The following is a 26,528-nucleotide window of genomic DNA, read 5'->3' as shown; positions in this document are numbered from 1 at the left end:
GCTTCATGGCATGGTTTGCATGGCTCCTGCAGGTGGCCCGGTGCTGCTGCCCACATAGTGTCTGGACTTGTGTGAAGACAATACTGAACTGAGTGCATGAAAAAGCAGTCCATGCAGTTGTTTTAAATAGTTAGTAATGTATAAGTAACGCAACGTGAAATGAAGTCTCGGTTTTGTCAGATAACGTCTGATTTTCTTTTTTTAATCGTCTTTATTTCAGATCGAAGAAGGACACCAAGGTGCTAATTGAAGATACTGACGATGAGGCCTTCAGCTGAGTCCACAACATCGGCACACGCACGCACACAAACACACACTTTACGACACTGTACTTATAAAGACCTCGTTCGCTAACGCCTGACCTCAAAGCTCCTCCCTCGTAGTGTTAACGCGCAGGCCTACCCTTCAGTCTCGAAACCTTTAAAGCAGTGAGGACCATCAGTCACTGTCCTCACCTCTGGGAAACTTACCTCATCTTTACATCCTTGTAAGTACAGTTGGTCTTTATAAGTATGGAAACAACACACACACACCTATAATGTAGAAACACACACAGAGATAGACCCGCTGAAGCACAAGTATAGTATAATATCGCTGCAGGTGAGGAGAGAGCTAATGCCACCCAGACAAACAGCCACACAGTCAGACAGATGGACAGACATCAAGGGAAACCTTCTGCACATAACCGGCGAGATAAGACCGCACTGCCCGGGGATTATCCTCTTCTGTTTTTTAAACGGACTTTTTTTAATATCTGTTGTTTACTTTTCTGTAGATTCTTCTTTTATTTCCTGAATTTGTTTAGAAGACGCTGCATAAAATAGGCTACCGACGACTGTTTGCACACCTACACTAGGATCAACAGGGAGAAGACAAAGCCAATCAAAAGACTAACAAACACAAACCTGAGGAAGGACTCTACACGCATATCACAGCATATCAGAACAAATCAACTGGTTTCAGCTTGTTGATTCTTTTTATACACCATCTCTCTCTCTCCTTGTTTTTTTTTTTAATTTTTAATATTTTTTTAGTTGTAATAACATCAGTGTGCAATCACAACCCTGGAGGCACTTGCAGGAAAAGTGCATTTATTACACAAAATCTTGTACTTGTACACAAAAAGGGAAATTTTGATTCAAACATTTCTAAGTCTGTGAAGTTCCTTTGTAATATTTGATGTGCATTATGACTCTGTTGTAGTTGTTAAGTCCTTTTACATTGTTGTTTATACTAGTCAGACTAGTTGGAGCATCTGATTGTCGATGTGTTTTATAATGTTTGGAATGTTTTTCATGGTTGAACTTGTGCCACATTTTTAACGAGCTCAGAGTTAGGACCCTCGGTTATCCCCGACCTCTAATTAGTGCGTGAACGTGCCCTGTTAACTGCAGCAAATGTACATGCGTTGCTTTTCTTTACATTAATTACCAAAGTTTTATTTTTTGTGAATGTGACTGTGGCTGGGGTAGCTTCCTTTAACAAGCCTGCCAACTGATATAAAAACCAAACGTTTAAAAGCAGATTGAAGTTTGCAGGCTGGAGATCACAGTAACATAAGCAGAGGTACAGCTGATCAGCTCGGTCCTGTTCCAGAAAGCAGGTTCAACAAATTCTAAGTTTTCGGCTCCAGAACAAGCTGATCGGAGTTGCTTCAAATCAACTCTGAGTGTGAGGAAACTAAGCCGTGATCAGTGCAGCGCTCATCAGCCAATAATGGGTTTGACTGTGGGCTACGGCATTTAGCATAAAAGTAAATGAAAAACAAAGTCAGCATTGTCCACTCAGTCATTCTTTACTTAAACTGAATCCAACCAAAATATATCTGAGTTTGGCACAATTACAGTAGAAAATAAATTATCTGTAGACATCTATTGAATTCAATTCAATTGAATTCATCCAGATACTCCGGATGTGTCCTGATTCTCAAACTTATTTTAAAATGCTTTCAGAACCTGAAAGTCGCTGAAGATGCTGAAATCTTCCTGTCATCTCCAACGTGAAAGCTAATGAAAGTGATTACTACAGTAGTGCGCACTGTCAGGCATCAGTGCAGGGCATCTCATGGACAACCTGACAGATTCCTGACTGCCCACAGAGCTAGAAGGATGTATCCTATAGAGCAGAGCCGGCAATAAATCCGTGGTATGCCGTGGTCGCTGACTCTGCTGTTACACTGATGACAGATTTATTATGAAAGCAGCCACGTTAGCCATCATAAACAACAAGCTAACATATAAATGGGATTGGACTGTTTGTATGGACCAGCTTCTGTTCCCCTTGGTGCTTTAAGACTGACTGCACGAATGAGAAAACCTTAAAAGTTGTTTAAAGGAAATCTGTCAGTGAGCAGTTTACTTATAGAGAGTCTGTTGCCCCGGTAACTGACCCGATGTTTAGATGAATCCCGTCTCTAAAACATCAAATCCAGAGTTTTCACTCCAGTTTTCACTAAACCTGCTCTCTGGAACGCGGCCCACGTAAACCGTGGAGCACTTTTAGATTTCACTGAGCTCAGTGAGTCCCGTCAGTTTTAAAACCGATGTGCCGGATCATGTCTTTGCATCTTGTCTTAATATGATTGCATTGGTTCTCCGGACCATGTTAGTCTTGAGTAATGGTTGAAAATTAGGCGACTGGGATTCTTTATGTTGATGAAGATGTTTCGCCTCCCATCCAAAATAACAGAATTCCTGTGATTACTGACGGCGGTGTTGCCAGATTTGGTTTTCCATCCAGCTGCAGGTAAACGGTCGTTTCGTTCGGGCAATAAAATCCATAATGATTAATAACAAAAACAAAACTGGGCTGCATGTAAGGCCATGAGGGGACTTGGCAGTGGTCAAACACTTAATAAGCTCGTTCTCAGCTCTTTAACAATGAAGCTTTCGGCTTCATGTGGCTTTATTTCCCGAGGGACGCCGCAGCGGATGGATCTGCATGCTTGATTTGGTGCAGATTTTACACCGGATGCTCTTTCTGCTGCAATCGCTCTTGCTTGGGATGATGCTAGAAGCCCTCTGTGATCCCGCTCTCTTCCCGAGCTTAAACTCGAGCCCTTCGCATCTAAGGCTGTAACAACAGTAACCATGGTTACAGATCATGTCAGATCCACAGATCGTGGATAATGCGCATTATCCACGATCTGTGACAATTTCGTGCCACGAGAACAATCAGGTGTCTTTGCTTCTGTAACACACACTTGAGCTCAAGCGTTGCTTCACTTATCTCAGCTGTTACTGTTACATTTTGAAGTAAGTGCGCCGCGTGTCTGGCCAATGCTATTACCAGCTACTGGTTTAAGTTTCGAGCTTCTCCTGTGAAAGGCCCCCTGGCTGTCCGAGAAACGATGGCGACGCTTTAACGCTGGCGTCTATGCGTGCGTGTTTGACCCTCTCGCTCTGCTGTTCCTCCCACCGCGGTAAAGTGAGCCGTCATTTGTGAGCCGCGGTCAAGCCAGCCGCCTCCTATCCGCCGCATAAATTCCCTTGCGCTTTTACACCAGTCTTTACGGTAGCGCCTTTTCGCTTTATATCCTGATTGAAAGCCTAGACTCGCGCACACAAATTACAATGGAACAGCCCAATACAGCCATCGTGACAGTCTGGTTGCATATTCAAAAATTCATTAAAAATCATTCTTAAAAGTTGAGGGCAAGCTTTCAACACAATCCTCTTCTCGGACACCTACTTTACCTCTGGGCCAGGTTTTACCCAGATTTACTGTAATATTACTCAGAAATCACAGTAAACTCATATTCAGTGCAATACAGTCAATACACTACAATTATGTTTATTTCAAAAATTCATTAAAAGTCATCCTGAGTAGTTGATGTCCAACTTTCAACAGATTACTTCTCTGGGACACCTACTGTACCTGTGTGCCAAGTTTCATCCAGATTTACTGTAGAATTCCTCAGAAATTAAAGGGTACTTGTATCCAATGCAGTCAGCCAATACAATATAATTATGTCAATTTTCAAAAATTCATTAAAAGTCATCCTGAGTAGTTGAGGTCCAACTTTCAACACATCCCTCCTCTGGGACACCTACTGTACCTGTGTGCCAAGTTTCATCCAGATTTACTGTAGAATTCCTCAGAAATTAATGGAAACATTTATTCACTCTAATACAGTCAATACAATAGCATTATGTCAATTTTCAAAAATTCATTAAAAATCATCCTGAGTAGTTGATGTCCAACTTTCAACAGATTACTTCTCTGGGACAGGATGATTTTTAATGAATTTCTGACATTTCCATAATTGTATTGACTGTATCGGGCTGTTTCATTGTAATTTGTGTGCGCGCATGTGCGTGCGACTGTTCGCGCGCGTGCACGTGCGCGCGGGTATAGGCTTTCAATCGGCACATAAAGCGAAAAGGCGCTACCGTAAAGACTGGTGTAAAAGCGCAAGGAAATTTATGCGGCGGATAAGAGGCGGCTGGCTTGACCGCGGCTCACAAATGACGGCTCACTTTACCGCGGTTTCCTCCCCGTGGCTATGCTGTGTCACCACCCACTAGTCATGAGACAAAGCCCAGGGAGCTACAAGACCGACTTATTACAGAAATGTCTCCTGTTTCTGATTCTTTCCTGTTTTTCCTCCTCCTCAGTGGCTGAAAGGCTGAAAAGCCTCCGAGTGCAATGAGCTTAATGTGAACTTGAAAAAGCTGGAAAGTCAAACTGTGCCGTATCTGTTTAGAGTTTAGAACGTGGATGGAGCGTCTGTCCGTTTAAACACACAGCATGACTTTATACACACATTAAACATGACACACACACGCGCACGCACGCACGCATTGCCTCTCTTGTGTCAGAGAGCACAAACACTACAGCAGATAGTTTTGTAAAAAGGCTCCGTTGTCTTGCCTGCATGCTGCTTTTTGTTTTACATTGTACATAGATGTTAATTTATTTGACATAATGTGTATATTAGTAATCATTGTAGCCACTGACAATGATTGATTTCATACGTTGCCATTTCTGCTCCAGAGCAAACAGTATTTTGGAGGCGACGAGGAGATTTTTGATCGTTCACAGTCCCGCACTTCTCCCCTCCATGTGTAAATCTGTTGAAACGTGTTTGTATAAAAATAGAAGAAGAAAAAAAAACGAATCCACAAAGATGGAGAACGTGATCAGTCGTACCTTGTTGGTGATTCCTTCGTATTTAGATATAAACGGGGCTCGAGGAGAAGGACGAGGTGGGGGGACTCCAGCGTCCTCAAGCTGCGGCGCTGTCCGTACATTTGTGAATGTGCATGGAAATATTGTGGACATCATATCTATCGTTGTTAGTCGCCCTGCAGAGTACCGTGGGAGGGCACAGGACGAGATCCCAGTCCGGGGAGGACCCACACCACAACAACATGATACCGCTAAACTGATCCACCGTGTACTTCTTGAATATCTGATCAAACTAATGAAGGATCTTTATCTGCTCACTGGAAGCATTTCAAGGTGCTTCGATGTGAGAAAAACAGATGTTTTAGTGATTAGTGTCTGTCTGAAATGTTCAGTGTGTGTAACCCGCTGACAAAAACAAAAAACAGGGTGATTTTGTACAGATGTTACACGATGATAAGCCCTGACATCCCTCTTTTTCCCCTCACGAGTGAAGGTTTTGTTTTCACTGCCTGCTGAAACCTTCACGATGTTTAAGTGCTCGATATCGATGTTGTTTGTACCCTTTTCTCTAAACTAGCTGAACGTGATAGTAACTGTAGTTTGGTAGATGGATGTTCTACTTTGATAAGATACTTTAAAATTGAAAAAGATGACAGAATAATGACATTGTGGCTAAATGTGACTTAAAGAGACATGAAGGGAAAATGTCTTACATGCTGAACCATCCTCCCCGAGTCCCTTTTACAAAGTAGTTTGTACATGTCGAGTGTATAACGCTGTTCTATGATGGTTTTTCTGATGGTATTTGTATTTCTGTATACACTTTGGTGATCCTGTCATATCTGGGTTTTATAAACCACGATTATTTTTAAAGCTCACTTGGCCTCTCGACTCTTCTTTTAACCGCCGCTGCATATTCTGTTCTGCAAACCTTTATCTGCGTCTCCACCCTGCAGCGGGGCCCCGATGCAGCTCTGTGAATATAGAAATAAACTTCAGCACACATGCATTATGGTTCGTTTCTGCACTTTAACAGTGTTCTTTGGTTCCTTTTGCATTTTAGGATTCGTGCTCGTTTCATGTCTGCACTGTATTGTGCGGTTTTGAAGTTGATTCTTCACCCGCTCTTGCGCTTATGTAGGTCTGTCCAACAGCGCTGGCAGCCTTTGGGGATTTGAGGTCTTTCTCTCTTTTCTTTCTTTTAATTCCCAGCGGGCAGACAGACGCCGTCACATTCAGCGTGCCAACCAGGAGAAATGAATCATTGAGAAGCATGAAAATCACGCTTGTTGGCAGAGAGAAAGCCCCCACAAAAATCAAAGGAGAACACGGTGAACTTTGTTGAATCATCATGTAAAAAGCTCTCATAATCCAGCTGAAGCATCGCAGCAGTTTTTCTCCCCTTCAGGGAAAAAAAATGTTTATTTCTAACTTTGGAAGCCACCGCGGCACTGCGTCAGTGTTTGCGTGTCATGTGACCAGTTTACCCAGATACATCTGAGGAACATTTAATGATTTAATTTGTAACAAAACTACAGACTACCGGACCCATTATATTTTGTTTTGTTGGAAAAGCGGACAATGATTATTCTTATTTAAATACAGAATTGTGCAAAAGTCTCATTTCTTTCCATTTTGCTCCGAAAATGGGAAATCGGTCCAGTAATTTATTGAAGCTTGTACAAACAGTGTAAAAGGCAAACACAGAGTTTGTGCATTTCTAATGAGCTTAAAGTCAATATTTGGCACCGCAGTCTGAACTCTCTTAATTCTGTAAGTGTTCAGGAATAGTTCTGCAGGCTCCTTGGAGGACGTTCAGAGCTCTTCTTTGGATGTTGGCTGCCTTTGTTCTGTTGAGCTATGCTTTTACTGCACTGTCAGTATGTTTGGGGTCACTGTCATGCTGAAAAATGAAGCCATTAATAATCAGATGCCTTGCAGATGGTTTTACATGATTAAAATCTGGTGGCACTTTTATTTGTTCATCAATCCATCAAGCTTGACAAGATCCGCAACACCACTGGCTTCAGTCTGCCTCAGATCGTGACACAGCCTATAGCCATATTTGGGCATAAAGACAAGGATTTTTAACCCAAAGTCAAATTCAGCCTCAGCTGTTGATTTTTGCTCCAGTACTTATGTAATTCGGCATACCTCAGCCCTGTTCCCGTCCTTAATAATTGCTTCTTTATATCCATATTTTCTCTGAAGCCATTTCTAACCAAGCTTTGGTGAACAGTAGATGGATCAACTGAAGGGCCAGATGTTCTCTCAGGTCCTGTTTCAGGTCATCTACTGTATGCAGTTTTTTGTAGACCACTTCTCTTTTTTACTCATCTAGTTTCCTCAATTTTCTAAACGACACAGATATTCTTTGCTGATCACTTTGTTACTATTTCATGCCTGTCAAACTGTTTCATCTTTGGCATTTTTCATAGATTTCCACTAAGAAATGACAACAGATTCTGTTTTGTGACTGTCAAAACTTTTGCACATACCTTTAAAAATAAATGACTCTTTAGTTATCGAAGCAGCTGCAGGTTTCTACCATTGTCGTTTGAGCTCCAGGTTTTTTGGTCTGTCAGATTATCTCCTCTTTACAGGCTCCATCTGCGCACACAGACACTCCTCAACAGTGACTGATTTGCGTCGGCGAGGCTGTGTTGGTTAAACTCAACGACAAACAAGCTGCTAGTCAACATCTAAGAAGTTCACAACTAGGTTGTTTATTTTATGATAACTGATACAGGATAAATGTTATACATTCTATTTTAACACTGATATTTCGATTTTATTTTCAATGTCAGTATGCAAAAAAAGAACAATGCGAAATTAAACATTTGGTGATGAATATGATACATAATTTGATCTTCATTAATATTAAACCAATTAATCTTAAGGACTCATTGTTGCCCCAGTGATAACTTGTTTAGCTACAACACAAAAAAGGGGGAAATACAAAAAAATAAACAACAAACATCAAGAGTTGGCTGACAGCAAACACTGTAGAGAACCACATGATCTTTAGATGTGTAGATGCATATATAAAAATACAGGATCCCTGTTGTGTGTATATATATGCACATACAGTAATAACGCATTTACTATAGTTGCAGAGCCTGCAGTGGGCCTACAATTAGACAAAAATGAAGAGAGCAGGATACACATACATACACACGTTTACCATAATCTCCCCATATAAACACACAGAAACCAACCAACCGACCCACAGGCAGGCTCTCCGGCTTTAGAGGCTAAAAACTACATTTGACTTAAAAAAAAAAAAAAAGAAAAGAAAAAGAAAAACAAACAGACATTCACATTTCTCAAACAAATCCCATGATCTCATGAGTCCTCACCTGATCAGCTGACTCAGCCGTCAGCCTTATTAACGTTACTGCCACCACAGAAGCTTGAATGATAAAGATGCTGAGGATGATGAACTCCGTTCTTCCCGGTGCGTTCCACTCGTGCAGCCAATCAGGGCCGAGCTGGCTCTCGTTGATTACTTCACTGTCTGTTGGCCCTCGTCCCCACATCGTCACTCCTCTCGCTCGCTCACTGACTCACTGCGTTTCTGCCAGTTTCTTCATCCGTGAGTCAGAGTGAGTGAGCGAGCACGTCGTGGAGACACGACTGCAGCTGTTTATGTCTGTGTTTAGTGTACGTATGTCCTTTGCATTCATGCATTTACCTGTGTGTGTGTGTGTGTGTCTGTGTGTGTGTGTGCACGCATTACTGTCCATCTCTGTGCAGGCCTCTACGGTGAAGAAGGGGCTTTGCTTCCGCTGTAATGAACCTGGTATCTGTTGACCATCTGCCCCTTCACTTCAGTCGAGAGGCAGGTAGTCTTGCAGGGGATGAGATCCTCCTCGTCTTCGCCCATTAGCCAGTTCTGTACGGAGCGTTCAGCCGAGGCTGTAACGTGATTGGTCAGCCAGCTCTGGTGCCACTTGTCGAAGCGTTCGTGCTGGCTCGCTGCCACTCTGTGCTGCGACTGTGAAGGAAGAAGACAAACTGTCAGAGACTTGTCACTGAGAGACAAAACCGGATTTAATAAGCAGAAAACTAGCAGGGTTGGATTTCTTTTCTTCAGCAGAGCTCTGATGAGACCCACGCGGAGGACGGATGTCTAAATTTAAACTTAGATGCCAGCCTACCTTCCTGGCCTTGACGAGGGCCCCTCTGCGGTACATGTAGTCCTCAGAGTTCATGACAAACACCATCTTGTGAGTGTTGAGTTTAAAACGACAGTCGAGACTGCCGGCGTTTTCCACGCCCAGCTGGCGGTGCCACTCTCTCCTGCAGCGCATCGCCTCCACCTGTCGCACTTGCCAGCGGCGAAAACGGCGCAGGTTCCTGAAAAAAATGGCGACACGGTGCGGATTACAAAAAACTGCCTTGACGTATTCTCAGGGTTCCTGAAAGACATCCGTTATACCCTGTTGATCTTTACAAATGTTATCTGAGATGACAGCAGATCTGTCATCAGATACCTTTAACAGAGCGTTCCCATAATGCTACCAGCTGAGGCACAACGAGCCAAACATAAAAACATGAAATCAATCAAAATCTATTTGGGGACACAGTTTTGTAAGTTTTACTTGATTTTTAGTTGAACAAATTCTGTCTAGTCTAATACACAAAAGAAATGCACCATCACAGCACAACGTTTATTAAAAATAAGACACGTAACGCAGGAGGTGTGCAGGAATTCAAATGCACTTTGGTTTCTCTTTCCAAGTATAATGAAATATAATATATTACAGATTCATTTCCACTGTCACACCTTTATTCTGCTGTTATTTATACTGCCACATAAGTAGAAACAGTAGAAACATCTGTCATACCTGGGCAGAAATACGGGCTTGAAGAAGTAGCCCTCTGCTTGAGAGCACAGACTGGACTCTGTTCCTACAAACTGCTCCATGTAGCTCGACAGGCACTAACAGAGGAAAGTTCCAGCGTGTTTAATCAAAGTCCAGTTATTCATTTCCAAGTTTCTGGTATGTAAACAAGTTTAGAAATTGTTAATAAATAAGTGTTTACCTGAACATCTAGCGGGTCATCAGCCTGGGCCTCCTCAGTGTCCAGCAGCTCGATGGTCATTGTCACTTGACCCTTGTTTTGAATAAACATCACCTGATGACAAAAATGAAACACCCATGTTTGAATGACCTCACTACACCTGAATCAAAACTATGACCCAAAAGTGTGACAAAGGCCTTTGCTTTATTCAAACAATTACTTAATAATAATAATAATAATAATAATAATAATAATAATAATAATAATAAATTGGATTTATATAGTGCTTTTCAAGGCACCCAAAGCGCTTTACAATGCCACTACTATTCATTCGCTGCCATATCGCGCCATCGGCCCCTCTGGCCATCACCAGTAGGCGGTAGGGTAAAGTGTCTTGCCCAAGGACACAACGACCAGGACAGAGAGCCCGGGGATTGAACTGGCGACCTTCCGGTTACAGATGCGCTTCCCAACCCCCTGAGCCACGGTCGCCCCGACTTGACTGTAATTTCCCAAACTAAAGGCCCCACGTGGCTGTGCACAGTCTGAATGTTATAGCTGTGTACGGTCACTGAGGGGCAGTACCAAACATATTTGGAGCAACTAGTCTATTGAAGGCCTTTATGGGGTTTTTTTGGCTGCTGTTGGTTCACCTTCATTGAACGTCTTTGTAGTGAAGCAAACAGTGTTAGAAACAAAACTGTCTGTGATTCTCATTCTGCTGTTCGGATCATTTTGTTATATTTCGTCCGCTTTGAACCGAGCTCTGGCTCATTTCCCATCAGTCTACCTACAACATCATCATCAGGTTTGTGTTGTTTTGGTAGAAATGCACACAAGCACATCTGCATTGTTTCACACACAAAATCTTTTGCTCTGTGTAGTAAAGTTCCTGCACGAATGGACATAAACGCAATGAATTCCTCTTGAGTCAAAGATGGACAGCAGCATCCAGATATCTGGGAGAGAAATTAAAAACAGTCTGCACCCAACCAAAGAGAAGCCGAGATGTGGCGTTCTTGGTTCTCAGTAGAACTGTGCCATATTATACACATCATTTAAGAAAGTATACTTTATTGATCCCCGTGGGGAAATTCCTCTCTGCATTTAACCCGTTCACCCAGTGAAGCAGTGGGCAGCCATCGGGCGCCCGGGGAGCAGTGTGTAGGGGAGCAGTTCAGTGGATTCGAACCACCAACCTTCCGATCATGGGGCCACCACTCTACCTACTGAGCTATCCCTGCCCCAATAACAATAATACACTACATCTCCCCCCACCCTCCTCACAAAAGTGTTATACTGTGCGGTCAGTAGTACAGCGTTTCTCATCCCTAGCATGCAGATAAAATTAAAATTTAAAAAGATAAAATTACTGAACACTGTGCTGTTTTCTCAATTGAACAATAACATCTTTAAAAAAAAAACAAAAAAACAAAGCAAGCAAACTGTTTGGATCCCAGAAAAGCATTTCCATTCTTCTACAACCGGTAATCAAGTATTCAACAGCTGTTATCAAAGCGTTAGTACCAGAGAAAGGTAGCATCTGATTACATTGAAGTGTAAACGTGTTTATCACGCTGTGGTACAGCTGGCTGTCATAAAATAATTTCAGGTCCACAAAAACGTAGTTAAATCTCAGTCATTAGTTGGAAGGTGAAATTTCAATCGACTGCACCAAAGGCCTCAACAGCATGAGAAAAATGTAAAGAATGAATCCTTGGGGGAAAAAAATACTTGGACTGGAGGAGTGAGCTGGCTTTTGTTTTCCTACAATCACGATCGCTGTCCGTAAAACATTCCTTTACAAAAACAGCTTAAGTGATGCACTTTCCTTTTATGGGTACATCTAGTCTTCTGAAATTTTTACCGTCCTGTGAAATCGCAGAGCAGCATATTTTTACTGCAGAGAAGGATAATCTGAAATAGTTTCACTACTTCAAACAACAGCTGTGTGTCAGGGCCAAGCGTTTAACCCACTGGACTCACCTTGAAGCAGTTCTCTTCGGCCATCACTCGCTCAGCTTTCCACTGGTAGCTGGTCTCCCAAGCTGCTCTAACACACTGTGAGGACAGGTTTCCCCCGGCTGCCCCTCGTTTCCTCTCAGCCAGGTAAAGCTCAACCACTTGCAGACACACCTCGTCGCTCACCAGGTGCTGCAACTTTAGTCAGAGAGGTAAATATTAGAATATGCCAGTGTTCACATTACAGAGTCACGGGACTTAGAGAATTAACCTGTGTGTGAAACTGTTTACCTGTCGGATGATGTTGTGGATGACTTTGTCGATGGTGAAGCCGATATAGGCGTGGATGGTGAACATCTCCCTCAGCGTGTCCTCATATTGTGTAGAGTCCAGGTTGCCATCAAGCAAACTGCGCACCATATCGAGGAAAGCTGGGTAATACTCCTCTAACTCCACCTCACCTGTGGAAGGGGAAGGACAGCACTTTTGTTAGAGCAGCTTATCCGTGTGGATGTGCAGTGGAGACTAGGGCTGCACGATACTAGGAAAACCTGCGATGTGCGATAACTGTGATCAATATTGCGATAACGATATGACTTGCGATAAAATAAATAGCAAAACAAAAAAACAAATACATAATTTCTGTTTTACTGCAACAGTTTTATTTAAAGAAAGCTGCTGTATTAGCAGAGTAACACCAAAGTGCACTTTAACATTGAAACATTGCCCCCATAAAAAGTGTCTGAGGCTTGAATTCTGAAAGACATCCTTCCCGGTCTCTAGAATTCGTTTTGAATAAACATAACACACTTGTCGGTCTTCTTTAAGATCCCAGCTGGCCAGCACCTCACGTGATACACGGGCTGTATTTTCACTAGTGTGAGAGTCTGGAAAACACACAGTCTCTAGACACAGTGTTTTCAGTTCAGGGTCTACGGTGAGGAAGTGCACTGTGAAGCTCATATATGGCTCCGTTGTATGACTTGATCATAGGTCTGTAGTTGTTGCGTAGTTTTCAGCTTGGCTCAGTTCAAACGTGACGGTCTTGCGGCATGTTTCGTACATTTGTGGAATGGCAACATGGGAAAAGTAGTTTCGTGAGGGGATGCGGTATCTCTGGTCCACTTTATGACTGGTGAAGCCCTCTCTGCTAACTGTATTTATAGGCATCATGTCTTTAGCCAAAAAAATGTGTAATGGCCTCTGTTATTTCTTTGTAGCGCTTCGACGTTTTCTCATAAGGAGTTCCACTTGAAAAACTCTGATACAGAGACGGCTGTTGGACTGCGGCGCTCTTTGTCTTAACATTAGCGACCTTTGTTTGGCTAGCCCTGTCTTTCTGGAACTCTTCAAACTGTTCTCTGTGGTTGTGTTGAAGATGATGGTGGAGTCGTGTTTCCTCTGGTGGTTGCCACGAGTGTTCGGCAAGTGTTGCAGAGCACCTGTGTTTGGAGAACGTTGTCTTTATCAAATCCAAAGTACCTCCAAATAAGCGAGGTACTTTTTTTTTTTTAGCCACGAGTTCATAGTCAGTAGCGTTCTCGTCATGCGTCTCGCTCTCAGCCATTACAACTCTGACTCGTTGCTGCAGCGTTGTTCGCTCCCCACCTGAGTAGGAGGCGGGCCTCTAATCCATTTGATTGGTTAATGCCGTGAAGGGCTCTATTCGACTGGTCAAATGTGTAAAGGGGTTTCTTTGGTCAGTTCGATTTATTGTGCAGGCCTAGTAGAGACCCTGTCCCAGCAACCAAAAGCAGTTATTTACAAAAGGCAGGCCTGATGTGTGTTTGAAGAACAGATTCTTCTGATCTGAAGAAGGGTTGCAGCAACAAGTCAGTTATCAGAAACTATCGGTTAAAATGACTAAATATTAGAAAGTTTCTCAAACAAGAGGCTTTTCTGTGTCTTATATTACAAGGAATGTAATATTGTGGCCTAAGACACTCTACATGTACAGCTTGTAATATGCTGAACAAGAATTTAGTTTGTTTTTGATAACCAGTAAACCTTGTCCTAAACAGACTTTTAGAAAAGTGCCTTTAACTGGTCCATACAGGTCCTGCAAATCTGTTCAGAGCATCAAAAAGTCTTTCACCACAGATTTCTTCCCTAAACAAAACACAACAATGCTACTACAACACTGAGATTCTGAACAAAGTCAACTAAATAAAGGTTGACACGTAGCATTAGTAGAACGATCATTTTTCAAACGTTATTTTATTGCCGTGCTGTTTTAAACACTGAGAAATGTTTCAACATATCTGTAACATCATTCCCTTTAGCAAACATTAATCTTATTTAACAGTGTGACTGACACCAATTTAAAAGCACATTCTGATTCAGTGCACATTTATTGAAGCTAATTATCTAATCGTCTTGATGAAGTAACTTGTATATTACAGCGTGTGATTATTGCTCAGTGATCTGGAATAAAGCCACCCACACTGAGCTTACCTGTCTACATCACAGCTGACCAACCCCACTTAAAAATCAAACACCTGACGACTGTAAAGATGTGAGTAACTGTAAACATAGACTGGACTTACTGGGCTGCTTGAGGCGGAGCTCCATAGCGAGGTCACACGCCTTTTCCCTCCGTCCCTCTGCCATCAGCAGCCTCTCTCTGCTCTGCTCAGCTCGATGCTCCAGCAGCTGCCGTTCTGCTTGTCGGTAAACCCGCAGCAGCCGCGAACACAGAGTCTGGTGCAGCCGCAAAAAGAAATACCAGTTGTTGTTGACAAAAAACAGGTTGTAGACACCATCCAGCTCCTTTTGGTGCTCTGCTTCGGGGTCACGAAGGTCCACCTTCTCCCCGGCTGCACCCGAGCTCATCTCCATAGGTGTAGACCCCGGGGTCGGTGTGGATCCAGCAGGCTGGCTTATGCTGCTTGAGGTGGTCGAGGCTTCGTTTTCTGCAGGTTGGGATGGGCTGCAGCGCCTCCTCCTGGAATCACCGTTGAGCTGCTGCTGCGGTTGGGACTGGGTCTGGGACTGTGATTGGACAGGTTGGGGTTGAGACTGACAACTGCTGGCTGCTGCTCCTGATGCATTATTACCATTTCCTCCTCCGCCTGCTGCGGTGGTGGCGGTTCCACCTCCTCCTTTATCGCCTCCCTCTTCCAGCTCAGCCTCCTCATCCGTCCATTCTTCAGTATCACTGAGCTCACCGCGGCGGGAGAAGAACAAGTCGGGGACAAAGTGCTGGATGATGCGTTTGATGTGGTCCTTGTCATCTTTGTGAATAGTTGGTTGTCGTTTAACGTGGTAGATGATGAGTGAGGCAGCATCCTCCAGGATTTGTTTGTCCTCATAAGTAAACACCATGTGAGGTTCACTGGATGAGGCTGAACCATTACGGCTTTGTTGGCCAACACCACCTTCTTCTGTGCTCTGCTCCTGACGCTGAGGTAAAAAGAAGAAAATCAGACAGCAGAAGGAAACTCCTACAGGCCAAGCAGAAATACGGAAACCTTTGACACCAAGAGGTTTCACTGACCTCTGACAAATCCCTTCAACAAAAAAACCCCACCTGCACTCAATGTCCTTTGACTGAAACACACCATCTTCATTATGAGCCATGGTGTTAGAGCAAAGCCACTTAAGGAAAATTTTATAGCTCTGTTCTTACTACAAATGCTACTAGAGTAGCTTTGCATACTCACAATTCCTAATAATGTTAATTTATTTCAGTTCAGGCCCTCAACTCATCTCCTGTCTGGAAAAACTGTTTTAGCTCCTCCCCCTTTAAGCCCACCCTCCTCATAAGTTAGCTGTCCTCTAATTGGCTGTCCATGACAAACAAAAGGTTTGAACAGCAGGAGGCGGGGCTGGTGGTCAGAGCTTTGCCCAGGGATTTTGGCTCATAGGGATTACCCATCACGTATACAGACCTCAACAGGTCCACTTTAGTAACGTCAACGTGGACGCGAAATCCTAAAGAACCATCAGAAGTTTGAACAAGTTAAAATGTCAAATGTGAAACTTCAGTCAGGTGACGCATGTTGTGCACCTGACTGATGAACTGTAAGCACCAGAATAATCTTTTTAAATTTTAGAAAATGTGAGAGGATAATAGTCAGGTTACACTATAATGAACGCTTTTATACCCTCTCACTGAGTCTGACTCTTCTTATGATTATACAAAAGCGATTATGCAGGACTGCTATATCAGGCTTCACACCTCGTTATCTTTTCATCACCATTCAAGGTCGCGAATAGAGGAGTGTTTACCTCGTCGTAGATGCTTTCAATCTCATTAAGAAGACTTTTCGACCGCAGGGCCTTCATATCGTTCTGTTTGAAGTTGACTCCTTGGTGGTCGAGGGACTTCAGGTAGGCCTTCTCGTACTGCTCCCTCCAAATCTTATTGAAACCCTGCTGGGCCTCTCGCCACTCTTCCTCCTTAGCTTTCAACCTGGAGAGGAAAGAAAAGCTTTAAAGTTGACGCCTAAAAAAAACATTCATGTAGTTGAATCTATTTTGTCACCACAGTGCGTTTGTTTTTTCACATGTTAGACTGGAAGGAAAAAGGCAGTTCTTCAGAAAGCACTATTCGTGTAGCAGGGTGCACAAAGACCTCCATGTTGATACAAGGATTTTGCTCACGCTGTCAGCAGCTGAATATTCCCATCATATTGTCACTTGCTTAAATCTCTCAGCTGGTCATGTAAACAGAAGTATAATCAACAGTTTTCCTTCTATAGCCACAGTGATGTAAACATTAGATGTGTTGGTTCAACATCCTGCTATTTCATATGCATATGAAAGAATATTGTGGCTATAAGGCTTAAAGTGTCTGCACATGTCAGACGTCACTGGGGAATTCTGAGATAAAGAGATTGTCCTGACCTCTTCAGCACCACAGGCACAGCAGTAGCAGGACTCCTCTTCAGTCCCTCGATGATCTCAGGGGCTTTGTCGCCATAGATACGATACACCGCACGACGCTGGATGACCTCAGAGGTGCCGCCCAGGCAGTCGTCTAATCTGAATCGGTCCTGGTCCTCTGGTGAGAGGCGAGAAAGCTTCTTCTGGACACTCTCTAGGACTCTGATGGTGGCCAAGTTTGTCTCCAGAACAACATCCAACTAAAGAATAAGTGTTAGAGACGGCTTTTAGAGGGCATCTTCTAAAGCTTAGCACCACGCGATATATGTGTTTAAGAATAAAACATCCTCGGGGTCACCAAATATATTTACTACTTGTTAAAAACGCTAACATTAAGATGCACATACCTCAAATCTTTCATCCTCACAGCGATGCAGCTGCTCCTCATAAGGAGTCTTCTTGGAGCTAACAAAGGTTGAATCTTCTGACCAGGAGGGGAAAGACACCCAGGTGTCATTCAATACCTGCACACATACAGATAAAAACATGAGTTTTCATGCCAGCACACTTTTCTATGGTAACACTTTAAAGATTGCTTTTTATGCACCTTGATATTTTTACTCTGGACTTCAGAAAGTATAATTAAGTTACAATATGATCGCCCGATCAATCTGCTGTAGCACAGATCCCTTTAAGGCATCTTTCTACTGATTGGGTGCCCCTCACACACAAAATATTTGAAGAGAGGGTACGTGAGGCTGCCGTGCTGACAGAACGCCTTATCAAGAAGGCATATTTTAGGGGTATGCAGGAAAGGTTCAAAGCAGCCTGGAGGCTGAGCCTCAGCGATTACTTGTACATATGCTGCCTTTGTTATTTGAAACTTTTCTATGAGAAAAGGAAAAACATATTTAAGCTACATACTGCCTCCCTGTCCTTACTGTACTCATCTGATTCTGCATAACCATAATCAACTACCAGCTACCAGGCCATTAATTAGGATTTCTTTCCCTCAACATGCTCCTGATGACTGCTAAGTAATAGACGCTTCTGAAGTTACAATCCTAATATGGCAGTAGGGTCAAAGTTTCTATTAGGTGGTCACACGATGTGCATACTACTGAGCAAACAGTACGTCTGTGTATACATGTGCTCCTAACTGCATGTGTAACCTTTTGCCATGGTTCAACATTTTCAAAACCGAGTTCCTGTTTTTGTGTACTTTGCACTCGAGACAGAAACACATGCACAAGCAATACACTTTCCCCCCGTTGGTTTCCCACCATTTCACTAAAATACAGGTGGCAATAAAGTGTGAGAAAATGTGGGAAGACTGACTCGCAGCTTCATTCAGACACGCCCACAACAATCAGAAAGAGAGCAATGATGTGCTCCACAAGATATTCACCATATCTGCAAAACGTTACATCAGTGATGCATAAAGTGACATATGAGGTCAGAGTCTTGTACATCACTGTGGTTATTCAGAGTTTTGAAAAGGGAATAATTTATAGTGTTATTTTCTGTTAGATACTGATCAGGGATAGGGTTAGATGATCAACTGAAAGGTTCCATGTCAAGTCTTTGCTGGATTTTATTTTCCCCATTTCTTAAGGACATGACTTTCAGATATTGTTCATCTACTGTAGAGAATTGTTTAGGTTTGACACTCATTTTGTCTGCAACCTGTCCGGTTTTCCACTTCCCTCAAACTTTTTTGCGGACACACTGCACACCATACTGACAAGTGACAAGTTTCTGCTAATAGCTTTTTAGGAATTGACTTGCTGGCCTAGAAATACTATTTTATGCCTGTCAAGCTGTTCCCATCGGCATTATACAGATTCAAAATGGCATGGTTTCAAAACATAGTGATAGTAAAATGTTTCAAAAAAACAGCTGATTAGAAAATTAAATTGATTAGTTGCGTGCAGAGATAGACAGTAACGCGTTACTGTAATCCGATTACTTTTTTCAAGTAACTAGTAAAGTAAGGGATTACTATTGCAAAAACGGTAATTAGATTACCGTTACTTTACCGTAGGAACGCTGCGTTACTGCGTTACTAAAATGTCTCATGACAGTGACGTAAGCGAGTGCGACGTTGGTGACAACAGCTGTGTGCAGATCAACAGTGGATCACATATCGAGTGCAGAGAGAGTATGAGCGTGCAGCGTTTAAAGCGTGGAAGTACTGACCTTACTTTGAGTTTGATTCCATAAAAAGTGACAAAAACATTAGTGTCCGCTGTGCGTGGGAAGAAAACTTCTTTTTACAGCGAAAAAACCCCTAAACTTCCAACAAGCACCGAGTAGCTATGACGTAATGGGAAACTCACAGAGAAACTCACGGATTCTTCCACTGACCGCGGCACACCTGCACCAGGGTAACCCTCCGCCTACCCAACTCCTGCTTTACAGGTGAAAATAGAGCAAAAGGACCGCTGAGTCTTTGACTTTATTTATTTTCTGCTGTGTTTTACTTGCATCTATTTGAAAGACTGAGTGTAAACACAAAAAATATTTTATTTTATGAGCTGGAATGTGCAGAAAATAGGTTTCAATGTTAAACTAATTTCTTCCAGTCAGAGAATGTTGCATATAATTAAATTTTTGCTTGATGCATAAAGTTAAAAGATTAAAACTAATAAAACAAGTTTTAAAAAGAGACTTTTCCATCTGATTACATTTTGTATGATGGATTATGTAGAAAAAGTAGAATTGGGCTGAGAGATCTATCACTTTATCACCTCTTCAGGTTGTAAATCGTGTTTTTAAAAAGTAACTAAGTAATTAATTACTTTTGAAAATAAGTAATCAGTAAAGTAACGGGATTACTTTTTTGGGCAAGTAATCAGTAATTAGTTACTGATTACTTTTTTCAAGTAACTTGACCAACACTGGTTGCGTGTTACGTGTAGACAACACCGATTCATCACTTGCGAACTTGAACAATTCAATGTTAAGTTGATCAAATTTGTAATTTAATATTCAAGTCAAACAAACTTAAAGAGGGAAAGTCGACACTCAAGATGTGATTTTGTAAAAGCCTGCGCGTTTACCTCAAGCAGCTACAAGCATGCAAGCTGTAACTTATGGACTGATGTTTATCAACCATGGTTGATGATGAAATAAATGTGGGGTAAAAACAAAAAAAAGAAAGAAAAAAAAAAAACTTGTCAGCAAGATTCAGCCCTGTGTGCATAAGAGCTTACTAACAGCAGCTGTTTTCATAAAGGAAGAGCTTCGAGACATCCTCATATTTGGCAGCCTGAAGGTGTGAGACAGAAACTTAAGTTGGCAACCTCGCCCACCCCCTCATGTCATGTGAGGTTTAGGGAGTCCTCAAAAACAATGACATTCTTAGGTGAGCTGATCGAGGGACAAAGGCACAAAAGAGGCATGCAAAGATAACAGGAATCATAATATTGTGCGTATCTAGACATCAGTTTCTATGCATGCAGTTCAAACTTGTGCTATGTTGAAAAAAAATAAACATTTAAATTCAGACATCAAGCCAACATGTTAAGATGCTGTCAAAGAAATAATAAGGAACAGATGAAAGGGGCTCAAATGCACACAGATAACTTTAAGAAATGAATGACGCAGTGGTCTTTGTTTGGTAAACTCTTAAGTAGATATACCTCCTTGCATAAGGCCGTGCGCCCACTGCATTTAGGCTGCTGGTAGGTCTTGGGCAGTGCTCTATAGCTGGACCCCAGGCGCTTGCAGGAGGCATAATCCACCTCCCTGCCCCCTCCTCCCTCCATGTAACGATCCGACAGCCCTGACACAGCATGAGAGAGCTCTTTGTCCCCGAGAAATGACTTGAACTGTGTGTACAGTTCAGGAAACTTCCTGCAAGGATATGGACAAAATTATTAATGACAGATAACTGAAGTACATCTGGTATTTTCAGCTAGTATAAAAAGCCCTGTGACGACCATTTAGAGATAACTTTCAAATTTGTAAAGTTGACCTGAATGTCATATCTGAAAACAAACAATATCTTAATATTTGTTGCCATTTGCTTCACTAACACTGGATATTAGCATCATAAACCATTTCCACTTTAGTTTGTCTCTTTCTATCCATCTCAAAATTCTTTCCATCCACTCACCCCAAGAAAGGAGTAACAAGCTGTAGCAGCTCGGCTCCTGAAACGACTTCTTGGTTAAACAAGGCGATGCAGCGCAGGAAGTTCTCATATACTTCCTGGCTTTTAAACAGGCGACGAACCTAAACGACAGTTGGGTTGACAATAAAATTCGCTCAATCACTTTAAAAAATAAAAAAAAGTTTCAGTTAAAAACAAAAAGAAACAAAAAGAAAAAACATTATGGGATTAAAAATTTAGTATAAAAAATTAAATAAATAAAATCCAGAATTACAGCCCAGAAGAATAATCCCTCACCTTATCAAAGAAGGAAAATTCTCTTAAGACTCCATGTTTGCCAACCGAAGCAAAGGACTGATCTTTGGTACAGGAATACTTCATTTTTTTCTAAATAAAGAGAAGAATAAAATCTGAACATCACAAACTCGACCGCTTTTGGAAAATCCCAAAGAGCTGTTGAAACTTTTAAAGAAAAGTTCGTGTTGTGCAACACAAAATTATTTTCTAGCAAATGAGTTGGTGCTGACGAAATGAAGTAAAGGAATGCAAATACTCTGTAATTATGTTACAAGCTTGTGAGACACATTTTGCCCAGCATGTTGCAGGCTGTAATGTCCATAATAGTAAATGACATACATCACGGGGCTTACATGCAACACATTAACTTATAGAAATGACTCAATGTAACAGATTAAAAATAAACTGGTATTCAGTAAGTTCTCTTCAATTAAACTGTTACTGTGTTACTCAACAATTATGAAAATAAAGAAATTTACCAAAGTAAAAGCAAATAAAAAGTCCATAAGGGTAACAGTCGTTCTGTAGCGTCTGTAACAAGAATGGTGTCTTTCAAAGCTCCACCTCTCTCTCTCTCTCTCTCTCTCTCGTTTTTAATTAATTGTGAATACGTCAGAATTTTAGACCCTATTTCACAAGATGATGAAGTTGCAAAAACAATCATAAAACGTAACATTTGAGCTCATAATGCACAGCTTTTGTCTCTTTCACTGACTGACCCGCTGAAGAGAGAAGAACTTACCTTGAGCAGTGGGGACATATGCTGGAGAAGTATGGGCCTCGGCCTCTTTTTGTTCTGTTTGGTTATCGTGTCCTCTTCCTCTGTTCTTTTCAGCTGCTCTTTCCCCCCGGTGAGCGAACTGCCTGTGAACTACAGAAGAGGAGGCACGTGGGCAAAAAATGCTCAGTAGTACTTCTTGGGACTTTGGGAACTTCTTAGAGAACTGACTGACAGAAATACAACGTTTTTGACAAGTTATATATTCAGCTGTTCAAAAGTGGCACTTCACTGTGACTGTGTGAATATTATCATGATGGCATTTCAGAGCCGTAAATATACAAAATGTCACTGTTGTAAACTGTGTTAAAATAACTGGAAATGAGAAATGTTGCTTTCGTGCCCGACTGCAAATTGTTTCTGTTCAAACTGTGCAGATTTTCATCTCCTTCCCAAGTGGAACATCAGAAATCTCCGTCTATGCTGCTCAACTCACCAGTGATCTCTTGGCATCGGGCAAGAATTGTCCAAACTCAGCCAGCAGGTCTTCTTGTCCCTTGAAGAGACTGGCAACTTTAGAAAACACCTCATCTTCTGTCATCCCACTGCTGCCTCGACTGCCTCGACTCTCCTTCACCTCCAGCTGTTCCTTCTAAAATGTTATAGAGATATAGGGGAGACACACACACACAAAATAAAAACAAAACTCAGAAACTGCAAATAAAAACCCAACACCTTTTATGCTATGAATATGCAGTATTCATGGCCTTACTTCTACAGTACCTGATATGTGTGAAGAATTTCTAGGAAGGCTCTATAGATCTCTGGATGGTCCAGGAAACGGTTTTTAATCTTGTTGACGTAGCTGATGGCGCTATCAAATTCTACGGGGCTCGTCTCTGAGGCAGGCGGGGACACAGATGAGGTGGCTGCTGGATTTTGGCTCTCTCTGCTGGTCAGGGGAAGAGAAAGTCTGCTGGGAGGCTCTGGAGGTCCTGCTGCTGATGAAGACAGGGGCTCTGTTGTGGCCACCTTGACTTCACTGGTCTGGGCAGGTCCCACTTCAGAGTGAGAGGAAGAGGCGCTACCCGAGGTTGCAGCAACAGCAGGAGCGACAGGACTCTTCCCCTGCGGGCTTGGGGATACCTGCACAGAGATGCATTAAGAAAAAGACTGTTTATTTACGACTTGGGGAGAAATATCTGTTTGTATATGCCGGTGCAGGTGCAGCTAAAATGATGACGTAAACCAACTTTAATGTGCTTGTGTTGCTGCAGAAATATTAAACACTCAAACATAAGTTGGCTCTGTGGGTTCGTTTTAAATCCCTCTCTTAGCAGTGTATAAACTCTATATAACACAATAACAATTGTAATTGTAGACAAAAGGTACACAGTAAACATAAAGCACTAAATATTAAAATGATTTAACAGAAAAAGTTTACATAAACTTTCATAGGTTTTAGAAAAGAAACGCATGCATTATGCATACTTTATGCCTAATGTTCAGAAAGAAAAGTGACTGGATGTTTATATGAATGTACTTGTAATCTAAAGTCAGTATTAAAGGAAAGTAGTTCTGATGCAAATCCCAAGTCACACTAACATTACACCTAAGATTGCCCAAATCCCATTATCTTGCCATCCACTACCTAAGCACGATCCATCTCTCAGAACAAAACATCCCTGGAAGTTAGTTCCCAGCTTTTACTTTAAAATAATAAAATTGTACACAGAAACTGAAGGAGCTGACACGTATAAAAGTTTAACTCAATCTGACACGGACCAAATGCCACAGAGTGAAATCATTACAAATTCCTCAGTGTAGTCGTTTTTGTGTCACACCATAAAATTCTTTTAAAGTCTAACATAGATTCCTAATCTCTGAAATTCTTTTTTATATACAACTTGTATATATTTGGCTCTTTGTGATGAGATTTAAGTGCTTGTTTCAGCCAAAAATGCACAGGAAGAAGCAGAACTCCAGCTGAAATTTTGTTAAACTACAAAGCTGCTGTCACATTTTGTAGTGAAATCTTCGTGAGGGCTTTTTCAGGTAGATCATTCAGCTGAAGTTCAGGGCAGTAGAGCCACACCTGTTTCCTCCTAAGATGTTCTGTGGTCTTAAACATATAATGCTGTCAGCATACACTGCTGTACATTGCTTTACTTATATCTGATATCTCTTTAAAAAGAGTATCTTACCTGTGCAGAGAAAGGAGACTGAAGGAAAGCCATCCCATTCTTAGGGACCTCTATCCGATACCCCGGTGGCAAGAAGGCATTGAAGCCCAAGACGAGGTCTGGGTGTCCATGAAACAGTTGTGATACACGGTTTATCACTCCCGGTGTGTCGATGCTATTTCAGAAGACATACAGATAGTTTAGAAGTTTGGTTGAGAAAGATTGATTAACTACTTCTCTCAAACACCACAAAGCAAAAACAGAAAACAAGTTATTAATAAGCGCTACACATGTTAGCTTTAAAGAAAAAGGAGCAAAGAGGATTTGCTTTTAGTCCTCGTTTCATTTCAAGATAATAATACCAGTTGCATAATTACAGTAAGAAGCTATGTGCAGTTTCATATGCACTGATAAACTCCAGATTGTGAAACAGAACTAGTCAAGGATTAAACAGCACAACGTAATGAAACTCCATAAACAAGCAGCACAATCACCATCTAAAGAATATGTATGGGAATGTATGTCATTAAGAATGCATTACTAGAACTCCCATTACTTCTGGTTTTCACCCTGGCAGAAGTACAACTGCCAGTTGGTCACAAGATTATACAAAAACCATCAAGCTGAATTTCATAAGACTTGGTGGCGTATGGGTAAATGAAGATCCCACTGTATTTTAAAGTGGATCTGGACCACCTCCCTTAAAAACTGCACAACAGAAATCAGTGTGCTCCCTGTGTGCCCCTGTGTAGTAGTTACTTGTGGTTTGTTTGCATAAATGCCCAATGATACCTCTGCGACTTGAACTCCTTCATGATGTCGAGAAACTTGTTATATATCCCAGGGTCATTCGCAAAACGAATTTTGACTTGGTCCAGATATGACAAGGCATCTTCAACCTAAACATGGAGAAGAGGAAGAAAAAATCAGTACAGAACAAAGCACAGGCAGTCTCAGCTGGATGTATGGAGCAGCATTTTCCCCAGAATCCAGCCACGGTGCTCACGGTGGATGATTTTACAGCTACAAAGCTTGTTTATAGATTTCAAATGCTACGTTTTGCATTATTAATAAATGCATTTATTTCCGATTTGTACTATAAAATTACAGGTAGCCCCATCGTACAGATTTGTTTCAGTGCTGCATACGTGAAGTTACGTGAATGCTGACTGATTTGTTCACTATCAGCCAAAGTGCAACATCAACAAATCCTCTGGTTAGCAGTACAAGCTGTACAACTAACGCTAAAATAAATAAATAACTGGGCATACACAAGAGACACCAGGCAGCTTTTGTTCATTACTCCACTGCTTTCTTTCGCTACCACAGCTAGGCTAGTTTAGGTTGCGCTAAAGGGGGAAAAATGTCTTCACACAAGCCATTGTCACAAATAGTCCACATCTTAAAGAGGGTTGTTGTAGCTAACGTTTAGCCAGGAGCCAGTCGACTCACGATAATAACTCCACCAACACTTGCAACACCTACCCGCATACAAATTTATACAATATGTTTAGTCACAGCTGGTCCCCGGCCAACAGTGTCGCGTTGGCAAAAACAGTACGACATATTAAAACACTACTATAACAAAGAAACGTGTACTGAAGCTGCTAATGAAGTGAAATAGCCGTTCTTGGCTAGCCTGGCTGACGTCCTCCACTTTGTTCGGGTGGCTGAAAAAACGAACAAGGAGGAACTTCCCACAAGCGAGGTCTGAGTTAACGTTTGCTCACAGAAGCACTTATTGATATGGCAAATGAGAAAGTACCACTAACTGTGCCACTCCACTGTCACTCGCACATCCACTAAACGAAACATAGCTTCTAAATCCAACATTAAATGTTAACGTTAGGCTGTTTAGCAATGAATTACTTTTAATAGGCCAGCGAGCTAACTAACGTTAGCCAGCCGTTCCTTTCACTACTCTCGACGACAGAAGAGAGAAAGAGAAAAAAGCCTCAAATCCAATGCAATGATCCGACGAACAAAATGGTTCTGACTCTCAGCCACTTTTCCCTTGTCATGTCCGTTGTCTCCTTACCTTCAGCTTCTGGAAGTGCTGCTGCTGCACTTGCTTTTGTGTTATAACGTAAGGCTTGTCTTGAATTTGGTTTATTTGCTTCGCGGTGCTGTGCGCCTGAATCTTCGCCATTATCCCGGCGACAGGAGGCTCGAGAGCCGCTACCACAACTTAAGAGGGAAGCTTCGGCGTTACCTCCAGTTGTTGGCTAGCCGACAAACCTTGCTCTCGGTCGGGAAGCCAGCCTGC

At 42.0% G+C, this 26,528-nt stretch overlaps 2 protein-coding genes across 3 annotated transcripts in view; one reads left to right on the top strand and one right to left on the bottom strand.

Annotated features, from left to right (window-relative positions):
- The window catches only part of xpr1a (xenotropic and polytropic retrovirus receptor 1a), a 75,214-nt gene extending 69,206 nt beyond the window's left edge, over positions 1–6,008 (top strand). The window contains exon 15 of the mRNA XM_004555095.5: positions 221–6,008. Coding sequence (XP_004555152.1) covers positions 221–278 — 58 coding nt within the window. The 3' untranslated portion in view covers positions 279–6,008. The remainder of the gene's footprint in view (positions 1–220) is intronic.
- A 1,825-nt stretch (positions 6,009–7,833) lies between these two features.
- sin3b (SIN3 transcription regulator family member B) lies at positions 7,834–26,433 on the bottom strand. Of its 2 annotated transcripts, none has more exons than XM_004555099.5 (19): positions 26,301–26,433; positions 25,055–25,161; positions 24,284–24,437; positions 22,863–23,225; positions 22,576–22,731; positions 22,104–22,232; positions 21,362–21,451; positions 21,068–21,186; positions 20,592–20,805; positions 17,355–17,471; positions 16,969–17,207; positions 16,351–16,534; positions 14,667–15,522; positions 12,412–12,581; positions 12,145–12,318; positions 10,180–10,272; positions 9,981–10,075; positions 9,291–9,489; positions 7,834–9,127 (listed from the first exon to the last, which is right to left on the bottom strand). In XM_004555099.5, exons 1-19 carry the CDS (start codon positions 26,409–26,411, stop codon positions 8,891–8,893), a joined length of 3,807 nt encoding a protein of 1,268 aa, XP_004555156.1. In that variant the 5' UTR covers positions 26,412–26,433; the 3' UTR covers positions 7,834–8,890. The 2 variants fall into 2 exon arrangements, with proteins under 2 accessions (XP_004555156.1, XP_004555157.1); XM_004555100.5 differs by lacking the exon at positions 26,301–26,433 and adding an exon at positions 25,748–25,940.
- Positions 26,434–26,528: the final 95 nt, after the last annotated feature.

The sequence above is a fragment of the Maylandia zebra genome, linkage group LG23 (assembly GCF_041146795.1).
Source record: "Maylandia zebra isolate NMK-2024a linkage group LG23, Mzebra_GT3a, whole genome shotgun sequence".
Lineage (NCBI taxonomy): Eukaryota > Metazoa > Chordata > Actinopteri > Cichliformes > Cichlidae > Maylandia > Maylandia zebra.
The sequence above is the reverse complement of the archived record's forward strand: the minus strand, read 5'-3'. Positions and strand labels throughout refer to the sequence as shown.

Bases quoted from the DNA above. Each gene is read 5' to 3' on its own strand.
- sin3b (XM_004555099.5), bottom strand. From the start codon at position 26,411: ATGGCGAAGATTCAGGCGCACAGCACCGCGAAGCAAATAAACCAAATT. The intron at 15,523-16,350 runs GTAAACACTCCT...TTTTTACCTCAG, and splicing joins TTGAAAGCATCTACGACGAG to CGTCAGGAGCAGAGCACAGA. The intron at 10,076-10,179 runs GTAAACACTTAT...TTCCTCTGTTAG, and splicing joins ATGACCCGCTAGATGTTCAG to TGCCTGTCGAGCTACATGGA.